Source organism: Sminthopsis crassicaudata, chromosome 2 (genome assembly GCF_048593235.1).
Source record: "Sminthopsis crassicaudata isolate SCR6 chromosome 2, ASM4859323v1, whole genome shotgun sequence".
In the NCBI taxonomy this organism is placed as follows: Eukaryota; Metazoa; Chordata; class Mammalia; order Dasyuromorphia; family Dasyuridae; genus Sminthopsis; species Sminthopsis crassicaudata.
The window spans coordinates 227,704,763-227,724,726 of NC_133618.1; the positions used below are offsets into that span (position 1 = coordinate 227,704,763).

The window sequence follows — 19,964 nt, forward strand, 5'->3', positions numbered from 1 at the left end:
GAAAACCATCAAGTTTAAATTTAACAGGGAACTTTCAGTGAGGCCTAATAAATCAATTATAGAAATAAAGGATAGGGGAGACCTGGCTTTGAAAGAGGTTTAAATGAGTCAACAGTGTTATGGAACTCCTTTAAAAAACGGTGCTAATAGAAGGATAATATTTTGATCATAGAAAATAACAATCCCTTAGAGTCTTGTATTGGTCAGACAAAATCTGGAATGTTGTGTTGGTTCTGAATATTCCATTTGGAGAGATACAATGGCAGACTAGAGAACATATAAAAGAGGGTGGCCACAATGGCAATGGATCAAGAAGCTCATGACTTCAGAAGAGGAATATACTAGGAATGCTTAGTCTGATAAATAAAAGACAAGTTTGGTCTTCATATATTTCCTTGGATCACAGATTGAGAAATAAAAGGGACCTCAGAGAGACGATTTAGTCAACCTCTTCCCCTCTTTTTATAGTCAAGGAAACTGAGATCCCAAGTCAAATGTCTAGTAAATCATAGAAGTAGTTATTGAAGCCAGATCTTTTGATTCTTTAGCTACTGATTCTTCCTTTGAGTCAGGTTGTTTGTCTTTATGTATAAGGAAAGTCCTAAAAGTCTTAGTGCCTTTTTAAGATATTCAGGTTTAAAAAGGAACTATGATTTCAGGGTTATCCTGTATTTAAAAGTTGGGAGGGAGAAAAGTTATCTTGCATTGATATAGAAAAAGACAGAACAAGGAATGATGAGTGAAACTTATAAGGGGTTAGATTTTTTTTACTCAATTTAAGAAATAATGACTAAAAGTGTCTAATAATGAAACAAACTGTCTTGTGAAATTGAGAACTCCTCCCACCTGTCGAAGATGCTATTATTCTCCTACTCAATAAACTCTAATGACTCCCTCTTACCTTTAGGATCAAATATAAACTACCCTGTTTGACTTTTAAAACCCTTCACTACTGTGGTCTTGACTAGTCTTCTGACCTTATTACTTCCCTTTCCTTCTTGCTGTCCCTAACATACTATGGTTTTCCTGCCTCTGTGTTTTTTGTCCTGCCTGTGTCACATACCTGGAAAACCCTTCCTTTTTACCTCTATTTTCAAGGGCCATCTTCTAAATGAAACCTCTACCCAGTGTCCCTGGATACTAGTGCCCTCCCTCCCAAATTATGTTTTATTATGTCTGTATGTATGTATACACATACATATTCACTCACGTTTTCTCCCCTGATAGAATATAAGCTTCCTAAGGGATGTTTCTCTTTCATTTTTCTCTCTCAGCACCTAGCATAGTAACTGGCACAAAATAGAACCTTAATAATTGCTTGTTGATTGTTGAAGGATGGGTGTGAGATTGCATAATAAGACCATTAAAGTTCCTTTCTATTGCCCTGGGAATAGGACTGGTATCATAGAACTTTTTGTTTTGTTTTGTTTTGTTTTATAGCTATAATATTGGAAAAACTGTCATTTTTCCTGGCTCAGTAAGACACTCTCTGTCATGATAAGTCCAAAGAAAAGTTTCTAGGTTTCCCAGATCTGTTTATTAGAAACCCATAAAACATGGAAGTCTTCTGTGCCTGCCCAAGGATAGTCCTCTGTCTTTATTCAATGATTCACTGAATAAGTGGGAGTAATTAGGCAGGGATCTATCCTTGCTCTGTGACCCTAAGCAAGTCACTCACACTAATCAGTGTCTAGCTGTTACTAGACTAGAAGCTATAGGAGGGCACGGAGAACATCAGCTAAATCTTGAATCTCTTCAGGCTCCTAACTTTGTGTTCTGTACACACTGGATGCGATTCAAATCTACTTCTGCATGGGAACAAATAATTGATCATTGTTTCAACATTGATAAAAGCTTTCTATGCTCCAGTTTTATTTTTGCTTGGGGAAGTAGGGAAGGGAAGGACAAGATAAATGACTTTCCTAGTGTCACACAACTATGTGCCAGTGAAGAGTTGCACAACCTGACTTGAGGGGAGGCTGAAACATCATTTGTCAGGAGCAGAGTTGTGTGGTCATTAACTCTTCAAATTCCATTTAAGGAGATGGGGATAGGACAGACATTTCCTCATTTCCTACCAGGAAGTACTCATTTTGGATTTCTTTGACCTTGCCTCATAGCCAAGTACCTGCCCTACCCCTTCAGTTTTCTTTTGTGTTTCCTTCCCTTAGATTATGCTGCTTGAGGGCAGGGACTGTATCTTATTTATATTTGTATCCTCCTTACTTAGGCACATAGCTGGTGTTTCATCAATGTTTATTGCCTATTGATTAACCATATATGCATATATGTGTATGTGTGTGCATATATAGTCTTTCTAGTTTCAAATCTTGGTCTTTAACTACTATACCATACTACTTCTTGTTTAAATTATTACTGAAAATTATTATAAAGACAAAGGAGATGCCCATCAATTGGGAAATGGATTAATAAATAATGATATTTAAATGTACAATCAATGTGAAGAATACAAAGAAGCATGGGAAGGCTTATAAGAACTGATACAGGGTAAATTAAACAGAACAAGAAATTAGGAAAACAATATACAGTATACAAGACTACAACAATATAGTAGAAAGAACATCAACAATTGAATGCTGGGTCATTATTATGACTAGACTTAGCCTGAAAAAAAGATGAGAAAATATATCATCTTAACTTCTTAGAAGAGGAGAGGGACTATAGGTATAGAATGCTGTCTATATTGTTTGACTTAATTGATGTATTGGCTAGTTTTGTTGAACTCTTTTTTGTTTCTTTTTAAAAATTCTTTTTACAAGGGATATCAGAGGGGTGGGAAGGTAGAAGGTTCTATATGAAAATGAAGGTGATATATGTAAAAACAAAAGGTATTGATAATTTTTTTTAAATTGTGTTTTTAAAAAATCGAAGGATTATAGCACAATAACTTGGTTTCTCTGTTGACCTGAGACACTTTCCAAACCTTATGAAAATTTGTTATGGTCATGGCAGCCAAGCCCACAAAAACCAAGACCCCTTTTTCTGTCTGGGAGGCCCAAGAGTGCATTCAAATCATCCGCTTGCTTGACTTGGCCGTCACACATCCCTCCTTGGACACCATCCCTCGGGCTGAGGGATGACTCACCAGTGTGCTGCCTTTGTTAGTGTTGGAGGCCCACCAGGTTAATGGTTGGTGGTACAGACACCACCACATCACAGGCCCTCAACTTTGCATGTGTGAGATCTCAGCCTCCTCATTATCTCTAGCCAAGAGAAGAGTCCCACCTGGTGAGAAGTGAGCCTACTTACGAGAAGGCCTGCCTGGCTTTTTGTCCAATATTTAGTAGCAAGAGTCACTGGCCTTGCTTGGGTCCCCAGAACCATGTTAACCTCTGGATTCCTAGCCCAAGACTAACTCAAGGATCCCACCCTTTCTGCCTGGCTAAATGCCCTGCTTTAACTAACCACACCCTTCTCTAGATGGTTTCACCCCTTTGGACAAGGCTGGAGCCATGCCTGAGCCTCCTATAGTGTGATTATGTAGAATCAGGGATTTCCAGTGGGACAGGACCTTCAGGGGGCTTCCTCCTTCCATAGATGAGGAAACTGAGCCTGAAAGGGTTACATTGCTGTCTTGTCTCAGGTCATAGAGGTAGATGATGGATTCATTCAGAACCAGAATTCATATTTGGTTCATGGCAGGTTTTCTGACACGAAATCTCCAATTAAAGCACACTCATACTTCTACTGAGGAAGATGAGGCTTGAAAATATGACCCTTGGATGGGGGAAGCAGAGAATATCATTTGTGTCTTTATGTTCTTAAAAGAATGTAACCTCCTTACTGACAGCTATGTAACAGAATGAACAGAGTGCTGAACCTGGAGTCAGGAAGATCTAAATTCAAATCCTTCCTCAAACTCTTTTTTTTTTTTTAATTTATTTTTAATGCACATTGTTTTATGAATTATATTAGGAGTGAAAAATCAGAGCAAAAGGGAGAAACCATGGGGGAGATGCAAATCAAACACTTACTAATTATGTGACCCTAATCAATCTTAGCCTCAGTGTACTCCTCTGTAAAATGGAGATAATAAAAAAATCTACCTCATAGGATTGTTGGGAGAGCCAAGTGAAATAACATATGTATATCACTTTGCAAACTTTAAAGTGTGGCATTGTTTTTAACTCCTTAAGAGAATGATCTCTTTTACTCTTAGAACCCAGGTCAATAACTGGTACATTGTAGGTACTTAATAGATGCTTATGGAATCTAATTGAATTGATTGGTTTGGAAGAACATGGCATTAGCTAGCCAGGATCATGGATTTAATCCCATTATACAGGATAAAGCTTGCCCTGTTCCAGAACTCTAAACCCAATCATCCACCTTGCCATCACATATCATTGGTCACGAGGAATTGTTTTTAAAAAGTAAAAAGTAAAAACTCATCCCTTTGACTAGGAAAAAACAATGAAGTATAGACCCATTTTCATAACTCAGCTCATTTCACACATGAAGGGTGGAATTGAACTCAGACTCAGAAGAGACTAGGGTTTCAAACATGCTCCTGACATTAGTTGCATTTAACCTCTCTGAGCCTCAATTTACCCAAATGGAAAATAGGAATGATAATAATAGCACCTACCTCACCAGGTCATTATGAGGATCAAAGGAGAAAACATATGTAAAGCAATTTGCAAATATGCTATGAAATATTAGGTATCATTCATTTTCAAAATTATAATTAAACCTATCTACAAATAGGCTTTTTTTTTTTTTTTAATCACTAAGTTATGGTAATCATGCCACCAATCCATGAGCATTTGATAAGTGTCTAATATGTGCCAGGCATTCTGAAGGGTCCTGGGGATACAAAAATAAAAAAGAATTGATGATGAAACCTCTCTCCTTTCAAGCAAGAAGGTAGAAGACCATAGGTGCTCAGTGAACATAGATTGTAAGACAGAGTCATTGTGATGGTTTATATTTCTCTGTTCCAAATTTCTTCTGCTCTGAATCCTCCCATTATAATAATTTTTTAAAAAGGATCCAGTTAAATAAAAACAACAGACACAGTGGCCATATTTGACAATGCATATGACCTTGAGTCCTAGATGACTGTATCTTTTTATCATATGGAAGAAGATGTATTTCATTATCTGTTCTCTTAGGACCATTCTGGGCTTTTTAATTACTCTGAATTGGCTTCCTTTTAATTTTCTTTTCATTTACATTGTTATCATCTTTATGCATATTGTTCTTTTGGCTTTGTTTACTTCACTCTGAATTCATTCATGCAAATCTCCCCAGATTTGTGAAAGCATTTTGCAAACAGTAAAGCATCCATCCTGTAGAGGTAAAGGAGTCTTCTAAAGCTAAACTGGAGTTGCTGATTTTTGTTTGTATGTTTGTTTGGGGGTTTTCTGAGAAACTGAGGCACAGGAATCAAGTGGATTGCATGAAGCTGAAGAATGATGGAGGGAATTTATAGCGGTAAGATATAGCTTACTAAAATGGGAGCTCCTTAAAGGTATTCTTTCATTTTTATCTTGATACCTACAGTATCTACCAGAATATGACATGGTAGTCATTCAATAAATATTTCTTGAATTGAATTTAAGTCATAGATGTCACATCCCCCGAGAGCCATCATTCAAAAAACATTCATGAGCGATCAGGAATTGTGCTGGACTTTAGAAAAACAAAGACAAAAGTGAACCAATCCCTGCCCTCAAGGAGCTTACATTCTTGTGATTACAGTGATGAACTGTCATGGCTGTGTCTCTTTGCTCTTACCATTGCCCTGAGGATCTATGGTTTACCTATAAAAAGGTAAAAGATTTACTCTTACCTGCCATGATGAAGATGCCCACAAGAATCAGGAAGACCAGCAGATAGAGGCCAACGACAGCATACTTCAGCATGGACAAGGATCCAAGCTGGGCACAGCAGTTCCCTGATCTCCTCTTACTTCCAGGACCTAGGAACAAGGTTAGGGGAAAAGAAGATATGAAAACTCCATGAGCCTACTTTCTTTTTAAAAAAATAATTTTTAAAATTAAAAATTTAGCATTACTTTCATGTCCTTTCCCTCCACAATGAACCTATCCTTCATAAAAAAGAAAATTAAAAAAAAAAATTTCAGCAAAACTACCAACCCATCAATGGAGAGTGATGATGTGTGAATATTCCAAACCCATGATCCCCCACTTCTGCAAAGAAGGGAGGATGGCGTATTTTTTCCATAAGCCTCATGTCACACACTCACACACTTACCTACTCCCAAACACTCCTCTGACATATGCATACTACAACACTTCCATGATACCTATGCAGGTCAATCTCAATGACACAATTATCAACTCTTACTCACATATTCTTTCTTTTCCTCTCCCTCTTCTCTTATTCTCTCCCTCATCTCTCTCTCTCTCTTTCTTTTCTTCCTTCCTTCTCCCTCTCTCTCCCTCTCCCTCCTTTATCTCTCCTTCCTTTCTTCTTCCTGCTCCTCCTCCTCCTCCTCTTTCTTAATCTTCTTTTCTTCTTCTCTGTCTCTCTCCTTCTCTCTGTCTTTGTCTCTGTCTCTGTGTCTCTCTCCCTCCGTCCCTCCTGTCCTCCCCTCCCTTGCTACCCTAATACACGCATTTTTTATGCCAATTCAAACAACAGCAAAAGACTTCAGTAAGATTGGATCAGCCTTTACAAAGCTTCATTGTGCTGGTCTATCTGGGGAGAGGGGAAGTTTAGATTAGACAGCAAGAAAAACAACATCATTCTATCCTCTGCAAATTCCCATAGTCTCCATAGCTTCCAAAAGGAAGAGCCACAGAATCTTCAGAGCTGGCAGTGACTTTAATATGACCCTTTCACTTTTCAGTTGAGGAGCCTGGCTCAGATATGTTGAATGACTTACTCAAAGTCATAGAGCCAGTTTGTAGAAGAGACAGGATAAGAAGCCAAATTTTCTGCTGTCCAACCTGGGTTCCTGGCCTTAGTCTGCCAAGGAAGCTTTCTCTCCAGAAATTGAACCCACATAGCTGAGATATTACCAACTTGGATATTTCGAAAAGCCTTATTGATGCTCAATAAATACTTTTTAAAAATAATGGTATTCTCTCCTTCCATTCATTGAAGAGGTGGAATTTATGGGGATGGAATATCATATATACTTTCAGATGAGATCAGAGTGTTGATTGATTTTGTTGGACTGATTCTCCCCCATTTTGTTCTTTAATCTTAATCAATAAAAGATGGCTTATTGAGTAGGTGAGGGGATAGATATATTCAGATATGAATGTGGTATGACAATAAAGGCATCAATTAAAATAATTTAAAAAACAATATTGGCAAAAGCAATATTTGACTCATTGAATCTAGCTTCCAATCCCAGCTCTACAATTTATTAGCTGTGAGATCCTAAGTAAATCATTTAACCTCATTTTAGTCATCTATAAAATGAGAAGCTTGGACTAGATCATCTCTCAGATCCCCTACAGCTCTAAGTCTATGATCCAATGACTAAGGTTTGGGGTCTCCAGAATCCTCCTTGAAAGTCGTTTTCTTACAATTAAAACAAACTGCCACAAGATGGATAGTGGTGATTTCTATAGAACCAGTTAGAACAGGTGTAATTATATCCTTTAAAAAAGTATTTTTAAAAATGTGCATTTCATTAAGCAGCAGAGCTGCTTATGGAATGTCTTCAATAAATCAGCATTTACTAGGACTTAAACAGGACTTGTGGTTTGAAGCACTATACAATTATCACTCTCCCTAAACCTCAATTGTTGCTAATTGCTGCTTGGACAAACCTTGGTTTCTCCCTGAGGCCTGAGGAGAACACATCTTTCTAATTCATCCTAGGCTTTTCTTGGTGTCCCAAGTTTATCAGGCTTTTGTCCAAGACTCCAAGCCTTCTATTTGGCTTTCAGCCATAAGCCCTTGCAGGCATCTTTTCTTCACTATTTGGCATTTAAAATCCTTCACAGTCTATCTAGCTCCACCCTTATTATTATCCACCCAGACTTATTATACATTATTGTCCTTTATGCACTAGATGTACTGCCAACAGGCCCTCTGGCAGCTCCTCATGCGCAACATTCCTCTCACATCTCTTGCCTTGGCATAGAGGGGCCTCCCTTTCTGGGATGCTCTCTCTCCTCCCTTCTACCTGTTACAATCCCTGCTTCCCTTTAGAGTTCAGCTCCAGTACCACTTCCTATATGAGTTTTCCTGATTCTCCTAATAGAGCCTCACCCACAAAATGACCTTACATTTATTTTATGCAACATTTCTATGTATGTTTGTATGTATCTATTGATTCTCCAAAAGAATGTAAACTCCTTGAGGGCAGAGACTATTTTTGCTTTGTATCTGAGGATCTAGCATAGTGTCTGGAATATAAAAGATGCCTAATGAATGCTTGTTGGTGAGAGAGAGAGAGAGAGAGAGAGAGAGAGAGAGAGAGAGAGAGAGAGAGAGAGAGAGAGAGAGAGAGAGAGAAGAGAGAAAAGACAGAGAGAGAGACAGAGAGACAGAGAGAGAGACAGAGAGAGAAAAAGAGAGAGAGAGAGAGACAGAGAGAGAGAGAGAGAGAGAAGAGAGAAAAGACAGAGAGAGAGACAGAGAGACAGAGAGAGAGACAGAGAGAGACAGAGACAGAGACAGAGAAAGAAGGAGAGGGAGAAGGACAGAGAAGGAGAGAGGGGAAGAGAGGGAGAGGGGGGGAAGAGGGAGAGAGAGAAAGAGAGAAACAGAGACATCTGACATAGTACTATGCAGTGGGGAATAGAGTAGTACACAAAGATATGAAGTTGTGTATAATAATATAATGTGGTATGTAAAGGTAAGAAGTGATAAGTAATGCTGTGAAGTAGTGTTTAGTGGTATATAGTGGTGTGTAATGATATGAAGTGATAAGTAATATTAAATGGTATATAGTGGTATAAAGTGCTATATGGTGGTGTAAATTGGTGTATAGTAGTCTAAGATGGTATAGAGTGCCATGAAGGGGTATTCAATGATATAAGGTGGTATATGGTGATGAGAAGTGGTACGTATGAGACACTATGTAGTAGTTTGAAGTGGTATATATTGGTGTGTTAAGGTATGTAGTGATATGTAATAGGGAAGAGAGGTAAATAGTGGGATATAGCAATATATTGTGTTATAAAGTGATATGTAGTAGTGGGAAGCAGTATATCGTGGTATGAAAGGTAATGAAAAGAAGAACTTAACATAGAGGCATGGCAATTGGACTCAAATCCACCATAGACACCAACTTTGTTAGCAAGTCTCTCTATGACCCTGTTTCACACCTCCAAAGCCTTTTAGACATCTCAAGCTGGATGTTCTGTAGGCATGTTAAACTCAACATAGGTATTGGAACTGAATTCCATCTTTCCCCCCCCAAACTCATCTTTCTTCCTAACTTTCCTATTATTTTCCTATTATTGAATCACCATCCTCCCAGTCACATAAATTTGTTCACAAGACACCTCTGTTTGCTTAAAATAGCAGAAAGAAAATTTCTATTATCCTTTCCAGGTTCCCCATTTTCTTTCTTTCTTTTTTTTTTTTCCCCCCTGAGGCTGGGGTTAAGAGACTTGCCCAGGGTCACACAGCTAGGAAGTGTTAAGTGTCTGAGACAGATTTGAACTCAGGTGCTCCTGCGCCACCTAGCTGCCCCAGGTTCCCCATTTTCAACTCCTGCTTTCTCCATCACTTTTCTGAGGGGGCCAAAGGTTGACTTGGGTATGGCACACATTCAAATACTCCTGGCATGAAAAAACATTTTTATCCACTCAGAACAGAATGATTTTACTGTCCCTTCACTTGACTAGCTTGCCCCTGGTTGCCCCTGTTCTATCTTGTTGAATGCCAGCACTGAATCTATAGCCAACCTGGATGCTAACCTGACTCTGCCACTAACTCACTATGTGATCTTTGGTAAGTCATTTCACTTTTTCCAGGCCTCAGAGATCCCTTCAAGGTCACAATGCTATCATTTACAGAGATACAAAGATAAACAAGACAGCTTTAAAAAACAAACAAACCTCCTAAGCCTCAGTTTTCTCATTTTTGAAATGGGCATAAAACTTGTATTACCCATCTCACAAGGCTGTTGTGAAATGCAAATGACTGGGTGCTTTATTGTCTTAAAAATTTGAGTTTTTATTATCTACATTTAATTCATCCCCTTACCAAGCAGCCCATATAGGATTATTTCTTTCCAGTTACATCTCTATATACATTAAAAACAATTTAAATGGTTTGCCGTAAGGTTTTTAAGATCATTCTCCACCTATGATTAAAAAAAAGAATAACATGAATTATCCTGGCAAAACACTTAAGGATATGTGCAAGGAAGGCAGACAAAACTAAGGGAGAAAAGAGAAATTAACACAGTTGCCTTCCCCCCCCAAAAAAAAGACTGATTTTCTTTTTCAGGCAGTAGCAATACCTTCTTAGGAAAATGAAATGCAGATGAGACTTTCAAACTCTTTACCATGGATGGAGTACCAATGATGCTACATAATCCTTATGATCGAGTGATAAGACAATGCAATTGAAGTGGATTCTAGACTGGGTTTCATAAGACCTGTTTCTACCACTTATTGATAATGTCTGAGTCTCAGCTCCTTTTTTCTTTAAAAAGGAGAACAATATGCTTGAACAAACTACTTCCCCTCTGTCCAAGACCTCAGGAGACCACAGCATGGTCCATCACCTAAGATATGTAAGAGCATACATCTTTCCCAGGGAGTGTATACCCAATAACCACAGATAAAGAACCCCTGAAGAACCCCTATGCTCTTACATTGGTGTCTAAAGATGATCTGCATTCCAATCAAGCCAACTAATTCCAAAAGTGTTTATATCTTAGCTTATTGATCACCAAATTTGTTTGGTCTTAGTTTTCTTCTCTGTAAAATGAAGCCATTAAACTAGATGACATCTAAAATTCATTTCAATCTCTATGATTCTATGACTCCAAAATTGCCTTCCCTTGACAGAGGATGGGATCTATTCAAGTTCATGGCCAGCCTTGGGGGCAGGGAGAGGGGAAGAAGTAGAATGTAGAAGGGAAGGGGCACAATGAGAACTGTAACGCTTGTGTTTTCAGTGTTCCCTCTTAGGTACTAAATTAGCTCATGACCTAAGACTATAGCTATCCCCTCTGGTAGGCAGCCAGGCCAGTGGGCCAAGCTGCCTGAAAGGTCATCCTGCCTTTACCGTTCCAACAATTGTAACTGTAAAAGCTGGGTGTAGCAGTGGGTGGGGTGGGGGGGGTGTGAGTGACTCTCTGCTTCAGGGAATTCCTTAGTTGTATGGTAGTGAGGTGTGTGGGGGGGAACAAATCAATCAATAAATTAAGAGGCATTTATTAAGTTCCTACTATGTTCCAGGGAGTACTGAAGATAAACTTGACACCATTTCTTTAAAAAACTTACACTCCAACTGGGAAAAATAGCCGTGTACACATATCTAGTAATATATAAACTATAGACAAGGCAACTGGGAGTGGGGGGTCGGGGCACCAGCAACTGGGGAAACCAGGAAAGGCCTAATATGGAAAGTGTCATTTGGGCTGAATCTTGAAGGAAACCAGGGAATTCTAAAGAACAGAAAAAAGGAGGAAATGAATTCTAGGCAGAGGGATTCTCGATGTAACATTTTAGATGGGAGGTGACCCCTCCAAGTCCAGTTAATACTCGAGCCCCTTTTACCAGAGAGAAAGGATCCATGGATCATTTCTTTTGTCCTTCCCCATCAGTATTTTAGCTAATCAGGTAAGTTGGCTAAGTATCAGTCACCTCGGATCCAGAGAGTCTGGTTCTGAGAGACTAAGATTTGAGACAGACACATTTCCAATGAAAACATGATAGGGGGAAATTGAATCAATCAATTCTGAGTGACCTGGGGAGGTAGCATGAATGCTGAGAAGACTCAGAAATTGGGGTGGACAGGTGGTCTGGGAGGGAGAAGGTTCTAGAAGAACATTCCTGAAATGGGACAGGGAATGGGAGCTAGAGTTGAACTGTGAGTAAGGTCAAAGACTCTAGGACGTAATAGATTACTAAAAATTGTAAGGAAAACCTCAGAGCAGTCCAGAAAGTCCTTTCTTGCTGTCTCTATCATTCTACCATTTCTGGCTTCAGCATGCCCAGTCAGGGAACACAGTGATGTTGAGTGGATAGAATATTAGAGTCAGGAAGAATCAAGTTCAAATTCTGCTGTGTGGCCCTGATGAATCATTGTATTTTTACCTTCTTTAGTTTCTTAAATTGAAAAATAAGGATAATTATAGCATCTAGACTTCATGGTTGTGAGGATTAAATGGGATAATATTTGTAAAGGACTTTTCTCACTCCTGAAATGGAAATGCTCATACTGGAAATTTAAACAGTCTGAGCTGACTTCTATACATTTCTCAGAGCAAGTCTGTTACGCCTCCAAATTAAGCAAATGCTACAAACCAGGGCTTGATTTATGTTTTTGTTGATTGTCTAGACTTAGGAAAGTGATGAAGAAAATAGAAATAATATAGATTAAGCTTTCAAAGTATTTCCTGTGTTTTTGGACCAGCAAACCCCTGAAATGGTGGTTTGTTGACCATCAATTGAACCCTAATAAATAATGTTCTATCATTACCCTTTAAGAAACTTGGACCAAGAAATATTTGGCAGGTATCCAGTAATAAAGAGGTATATGATAATCAAGTTAAGGAGACAAAAGGTTCATTTGACTCAGGTGAATACACAGGGAGAGAGAGTAGGATGATGTGATGGAAAGAACACTGACCCTGGAGTCAGAGGATCTGAATTCAAATCCTACCATTGACACTGTGTCACCATGGTGAGTCATCTAGCCACTTTGGTCCTCAGTGTCTCCATCTGTACAATAAGAAGGTTGCACTAGATAACTTCTGAAATTCCAACTCTAAATCTATTTATCTATCTATCTCTCTATATATAGATTTTTTTTTTCTTTTTTTTACTGAGGCAATTTGGGTTGTGACTTACCCAGGTCACACAGCTGGGAAGTGTTAAGTGTCTGAATCCAGATTTGAACTCAGGTCCTCCTGACTTCAGGCCTGGTGCTCTATCTGCTTTTCTTTTCTTTTCTTTTTTTTTTTTCTTTTTTTTATTATTACTTTTATAATTATAAAAATTTTTTGACAGTATATATGCATGAGTAATTTTTTTATAACATTATCCCTTGTATTCATTTTTCCAAATTTTCCCCTCCCTCCCTCTACTCCCTCCCCTAGATGACAGGCAATCCCATACATGTTACATGTGTTACAGTATAACCTAGATACAATATATGTGTGTAAATCCAATTTTCTTGTTGCACATTAAGAATTGGGTTCCAAAGGTATAAGTAACCTGAGTAGAAAGACGTAGTGCTAGCAGTTTACATTCACTTCCTGCCTATCCATGAGCACTGAATGTCTTTCCAATTATTTAAATCTGACTTTATTTTTGTGGCAAGTGTTTTGTAATTTTGCTCATATAATTCCTGAATTTCCTTTGGTAGATATATTCCCAAATATTTTATACTCTCGACATCTATTTTGAATGGAATTTCTCTTTGTATCTCTTGCTGTTGCATTTTGTTGGTGATGTATAAAAATGCTGAGGATTTATATGGATTTATTTTGTATCCTGCCACTTTGCTAAAGTTGTGAATTATTTCTAATAACTTTTTATTAGAATCTCTGGGGTTCTCTAAGTGTACCATCATATCATCTGCAAAGAGCGACAGTTTGTCTATCCACTTTTCCATCTAGCTGCCCCTCAATCTATCATTCTTTAGAAAGAAAGGTGAAGTAAGGTGGCTCAGTGGCCAAGTCTTCTGGCCTGGAATCAGAAAAATATGAGTTCAAATCTTACCTCAGTCTTTTATTAACTATGTTACCTTGGGCAAGTCACTTAACCATGTTTGACTTAGTTTCCTCATCAGAAAGAAAGGGGGTCAGGAGGAAATGACAAATGATTCCAGTATCTTTGCCAAGAAAACTCCAAATGGGATCAAGAGTCACACATAGCTGAAAAGGACTAAACAACAATGAGAGATTAAAAGAGATTTAAAAAGTAACCAGGATAAAAATAGAATAAGAAAATAAATTGCCTACTGCAAGAAAATGAAGGAGAGATAGCCTCTAGGGAGTCTATGGTGAAGATCAGATGGAATAGACCTTTCTAGTTCTGGAGAATTGTTAGTGAGCAGAGAAAGTTAAGTGACAAGAAAATGAATATCATCTTATCTCACTTATGGTACATTACAAATTCAATCTTTGTTGTCACCACTCAAGAGATCCCAAGACCATATCCCTAGAACTAGATATTCTTTCATTCCTTTTTTTTTAGGGCCTAGATTAGGAGAACAATAGAAGAACTTATCAGTTGATGTACTTGAAGTCCAAATGGGGACAAACCTGAGTTCTCCAGAGACCAGAAAGAAGATTTAAGCTCAGAGCTTGATCTGAAACCTCACAATAGAACTATGGGTAAAAACTCTAAAACTAACTCTAGAGCTTTTAAATAAGGATTCCTATTGGTATGAAACTATACTTAGGACAGAGCTTTGTATTTAAAAGCAATACATATGGGGTATGCTATTGTTATAATATGTCTGTTACAATTCAACTTAGACTAAAGTGAGTTGTCCATTCAGGTTCAAGTAAGTAGCAATTTAAGTGGCTAATTATGTGATAGAGCATTTAAAGTTAATTGTAGGTTAATGAATCTAAAGTGACATAGATAGGGTTGGGAAAACAAATAATTATTCAGTGCAATATATAGCTTAATTTCCATAATAGCTGTAACTAATTCAAATTTCCCTCTAATATCATGTTGTGAAAAATAAATCAAAATCAAGACTCTAAACTATAGCTCCCAGGTTAAGATCAGAAGTCAAATGAAAGACCTGTGACATAAAGAGGAATGACAGTGTGGGTAACAACAGAATGGTCAGTAAGCCTAGAAGGAATGATAGTTTAATGCTCTAAACAATTGTGAAGTTGTAATTGTGTATTACTTGGGCTACATGTATTTTGTCTCCCAAATTTCCTGCCTGTGGTAAAGTTGCATCATGCTCTGAGCTGTGTATACTGGACTGAATGGACAAAGTGGGAGATCTGAGAGGAAATGAAGGAAAGAACTGATAAGGAATAACTCAACTGTAAGGTCCAAGAAGTCATGGGATATAGCCTAAATATCTTTGTTTATTCACAGGGCTACACATAACAGGGCTCAATAAATTTTGAAAGAATGGATCATGGAATGAATGAGCCAAAGTCTTTGAATAGAAAAATCTTTCTTTCTTTTTTGTTATTTGGTTGGTGCCAGTAAAGATGAAGCCAAAACAAATAAGATAGATGTTACATCTGAAATACCTCCTAAAGGTCAGCCACTAGTCACATCTCTGTGTTCATTGAAAGTTCCTCTCAAAGCTCATCATCCCCATGATGTTTTCACAGAATGGGAGAATAACAATTATTCTTTAAGGTAAAGTAACACAAAATGTCTCTCTATTCACCCATAACCCTCTTGACATCTATCTTAAGACATCACCTACTTCTCCCCCACTGAGACCAGAATCCTTCATTCTAGACCAGGAATTCTACACACTGGACCTAAAAAAGACATGCCCCCAATACCTGGAAAAGTTAATCCACTAATCTTTGGTTCTACTCTCTTAATTTATGGCTATATATATATGCATGCATACTAGCTCCCTACATGTAGATGACTCCAGACTCCAGGTTTCACTTTTCGCTCAATCATTTACCCAGGCCAACTGGCAATCTGCCTGCACATAAGTATTTCCCTTAGCACCTGAACCCTGAACTCCCTTTTCCATCTCTTGTTCTGGGCCCAACAATCAAATCAATAATGTCTTCTCTTCTAGAAAGAGCATGTAAATTGCTTGTCTTATGCATCAAATCTGCAACGTTCTCGAATTCTCCAGACTAAAATTCCCTTTCCTAGCTTTATTCTCCCATATGTGCTATCTTCTTTGGTAAAACATAAGTTCTTTTTTTATTTGTAGCTTCAGAACTTAGTACATTTCCTGGTAAAATAAATAACAATAACCCCTTTTCTATTCATTCTTTCTAGTTTTAGAATAGGTTAGGAGGATGAAGTGCTGACCTGGAAATCAGGACCTTGGACAAGGGGGAGAAGATACGTGTCCCACTGTGATGTCCCTGAGAGATGTAGAGCTTTTTCCCTCTGGATTCTTCCTTACTCTCTCTGTGATATATATCCCTAGCAGAATTTGTGCCACAGAGTAAATGGTTAATAATGTGTTGAGTGATTGCTATCTCATTACTGAGATGTTTTCTCCTTATAAAAGCAAACTACAGCAAACTCTCATCTTTAGGGAATTGCATGTAATCCCTCTTTTACGTGGGAAGAAAAGGACAGATACATGATGGATCAAAGATCTTTCTGTGGATATATTTTTATACAAAATACTTAGGAGAAACCCTGGGCTCCATGGTTCCACCTCCAGGAGGAGTCCTGCCCTCTAGTGGTGTTTACAAACTCAGATCTACTCAAGCAGGAAAAAGGGGAAAAAACCATTCATTTAAGGACAAGATATCCTAAAAACCTTAGTGCAGTTTCAAGGTCTTAGACCAGCAGTTGAAGTCTTATCGTGGTAGATCTCTAAGCTCTTTGAGGCTGCCACAAATTCCCCATTCTTAGTCCCCCAAATCCTATAACCCAAAGCTTATTGACATTCCAAGAAATGAGGCAAGTGCATTTGGAAGGGATGCCCCTATCCTGGCTCATGCAATTGATTATTAACAATAGATCACGGATCTACATGCATATGATCTGGGAAGTACCTCCATAACAGCAAATTCCAACCCATATATAATTTAGTATATAAGTCTAATAGATCTCAAAAGGGTTAAATTATTTGCCCACAGTTATACAACTAGTAAGTGTTAGAGGTATAATTTGAGCCCAGTTCTTTTTGACAATTTTTTCTACTATGCCATGCTATCTGTCTTAATGTCAGTTTCTGGCTCCAAAAAAAAGCTTTCCCCTCCTCCTGAGATGATCTCATTTGCTCAATTTTTTAAAAAAAGCCTGCACACTCCTGACCTAGGCTTTTACCAAGTCCTATCCTCAAGGAGAAATTCAACCTCAGATCTCATTGACTCTAAATCTTTTCAGCAGGACTAAAAGAAGTTTGTGGATGTTTTTAGCAAACCAAGGCAGAGACAAAGGAGAAGGAAAAAGTGGAAAGGAAGAATAAAAGTAGAAGAGGAAATCAGGGGAGGGGAGAGAAGAATGTCTGGTGGTGAATGGCTGAAATACATAGAAACCCTAGAGCACTAGATCTGAAAACAGAGGAACTCAGTTTGAATCCTACTTCAGTTAATTCCTACAGACATGGTGCATAGAGAGCTGGTCGTAGAGTCAAAAAGCCTTGGATCAAAACTGGGCTTTGACATTTTTTAGCTGCATGACCCCGGTCATCTCTGAGATTCAGCTGACTCACCTAAAAATTGGAGCTACTTCTCAGGATTGTTGTGAAAATTTAAAGAAAAATGGATGTAAAATTTTCTGCAAAGCTCCATCTAAATTTGAGCTCCTTCTATTAGGCTGTAACCTTAAACAAATAATTCCATTCCCTGAGATCCTATCCTTGTCAGTTGCTGACCCACTAGTGGTCAGTCGAGTAAAAGTGAGGGGAGAGGGAAGTGCAGGGTGTGCTCAAATTGATTAGCTGATAGATGTCAGGATTCTTAGGAGAAGCATTTGACTTTGTTGAGACATTTTGGAAGGAGAGCCCATTGGCCAAGTTCAGGAGGCTGTCTCTTTGTAGGCAGCATGCAGTTTCAGAAACCATGTGCAACTCATTACCACAACGAGATTCTCCTTTGCAGTCTGGGCTGCGTGATGTCACGAGCCTAGTGGACGGGGATGGGGCTCAGGGGAAGCAATGACTGCTATATTTTTCTGACACTAACACCTCTCTCTGGCCCTCAGAAAGCATTGGAAGGGGGGGCTAGGGAGAGGAGCTGGATTCAGCCAGAACACCACCCACGCCCAAACCTCCTCCTCCTTCATTTTGCCTCTTCCTCCTCCTCCTCCCCTTGGCGCCAGCTTGGAAGGGTTCACAGCTGTACAGGCACGAAAACAATGGATAGAAATGAAGAAAAGGGAGGGGGAGAGAGAGAGGAGGAAAGTGGAGAAGCAAAGAGAGAAAAGGGAATAGGGAGCAGACCCAGATGGCTCCTTCTTTAGATTTTTTTTTTCCCCCAAAGGAAAAGACATTTAGGTTCACAGGATGTTAGAGCTAGAAGAGGTCCTTGAAGGTCATGTAATCCAATTACCTCTCATTTTACAGATGAGGAAACTGAGATATAGAGAAGGGAAAGTGGCTTGTTCAAGGTCACAGGGCTACTTTAGAAATCATCTAATCTAACAAATCTTTCATTTTTCAGATGAGAATACTTTAGAACAAAAACTCTTCCATTTGTTTTCGATAGCACTTTGCTTGGCAATCTCCCCCTCCCCCATCATGTGCTTCAGAAACTGCTTGTTTTTGCCAAAAAGGATGATTTTCTCAGCAACATCTGCTATGTGGTACAACCTCAGGATGACACAGAGGACATGGTTCAAATCCCATCTTTGACATTTGCTACCTGTGTAACATTAAGCAAATTAAGAAAGAACAAAAAAAAAAAAAAAAAAAAAAACACAAAAACCCTCAAACCCCAAAAATCTGTTTCCCTGGGCTCTTATTTATTAAGTCTTTAGAACAATCTTCTACATCCATTACAGGTTTTATAGTCTCAGAAAGATCCCTTGGAAGCTCCTGGAACCCTCTTCCCCCTCCTCTCCATCCACCCTGACCATATTTCTTTGAGTACCTTCTATAGTTTGCTGGATTTCAACTAGACTTACTCTGCCATTAGGCTTCATCAGCCTTAATCTCCTCATCTGTAAGATTAGCACCTTGGAGGTCCTTTCCAGCTCCTATGATCCTTCCTCAAATGTGCTGTTTGTGAACTACAGGCAGAAGAGGACTGACTTAGGAGTTGAAAGATCTTGAGCTGTAGTTTCCTTATCTGTAAAATAATGGGTTGGACTAGAAGACTTCTTATGCCCCTTCAGGGGCAGTTAGGTAGTATAGTGGATAAAGTATAGAGCCTGGAGTCAGAAGGACCTGAGCTCAAATCCTGCCTCAAACATGTAATAGTTGTGTGACCCTGAACAAATAACTTATGTCCATTTGCCTCTGTAAAATGAGCTGGAGAAGGAAATGGCAAGTATCTCTGCCAAGAAATCCTATATGGGGATATGAAGAGTCAGACACTATTGAAAAAAAAAAAAGATTAAACAATGTTCCCTTAGGCTTTGTCCTTCCATGTCCCCAAAAAGGGCTGAGATGTCAACTAACTACTGTTAGAACAAATCTGGGACAGATATCACACAATTATAGAGTTTTAGTATCAGAAGGGGAGCTCAGCAACCATAAAGCCAAGTGGTATCTTAAAAGGCATCCCTACTATAACATTTAAAAAAAAAAAATCAATGATCATGTTTGTTAAGCACCTACTATGTACTAGGTATTGTTCATGATGCTGGAGCTATAAAAATAAAAATGGTGCTGGAAGTTGGGGAAATTAAGAAAGGCCCCAGAAGGGGGCAGCTCCGGTGGTGCAGTGGATAGAGCACCAGCCCTGAAGTCAGGAGGACCTGAGTTCAAATCTGGTCTCAGACACTTAACACTTCCTAGCTGTGTGACCCTGGGCAAGTCACTTAACCCCAGCCTCAGTACAAAAAAAAAAAAAAAAAAAAAAAAAGGCCCCAGAAGTGGGAGTTAGTGTTTATGTTTTCCTTGCCACGGAGAATAACCTTGAGAGAAGTTCTGAAGGAAATGGGGGATTCTGAGAGGCACGGGTGAGGTTGGAGTGTGTTCTAGGCATGGAGGACAGCCAGTACAGACTCAGAGCAGGGAGCTGGAGGTTC

At 38.8% G+C, this 19,964-nt stretch overlaps 1 protein-coding gene across 3 annotated transcripts in view; it reads right to left on the minus strand.

The window, feature by feature from the left end:
• SCARA5 (scavenger receptor class A member 5) overlaps positions 1-19,964 on the minus strand; it is a 121,414-nt gene that overhangs the window by 91,092 nt on the left and 10,358 nt on the right. For all 3 annotated transcript variants that reach the window (XM_074288406.1, XM_074288407.1, XM_074288408.1), the window contains exon 3: positions 5,816-5,944. In XM_074288406.1, the coding sequence (XP_074144507.1) occupies positions 5,816-5,944 (129 nt within the window). The remainder of the gene's footprint in view (positions 1-5,815; positions 5,945-19,964) is intronic.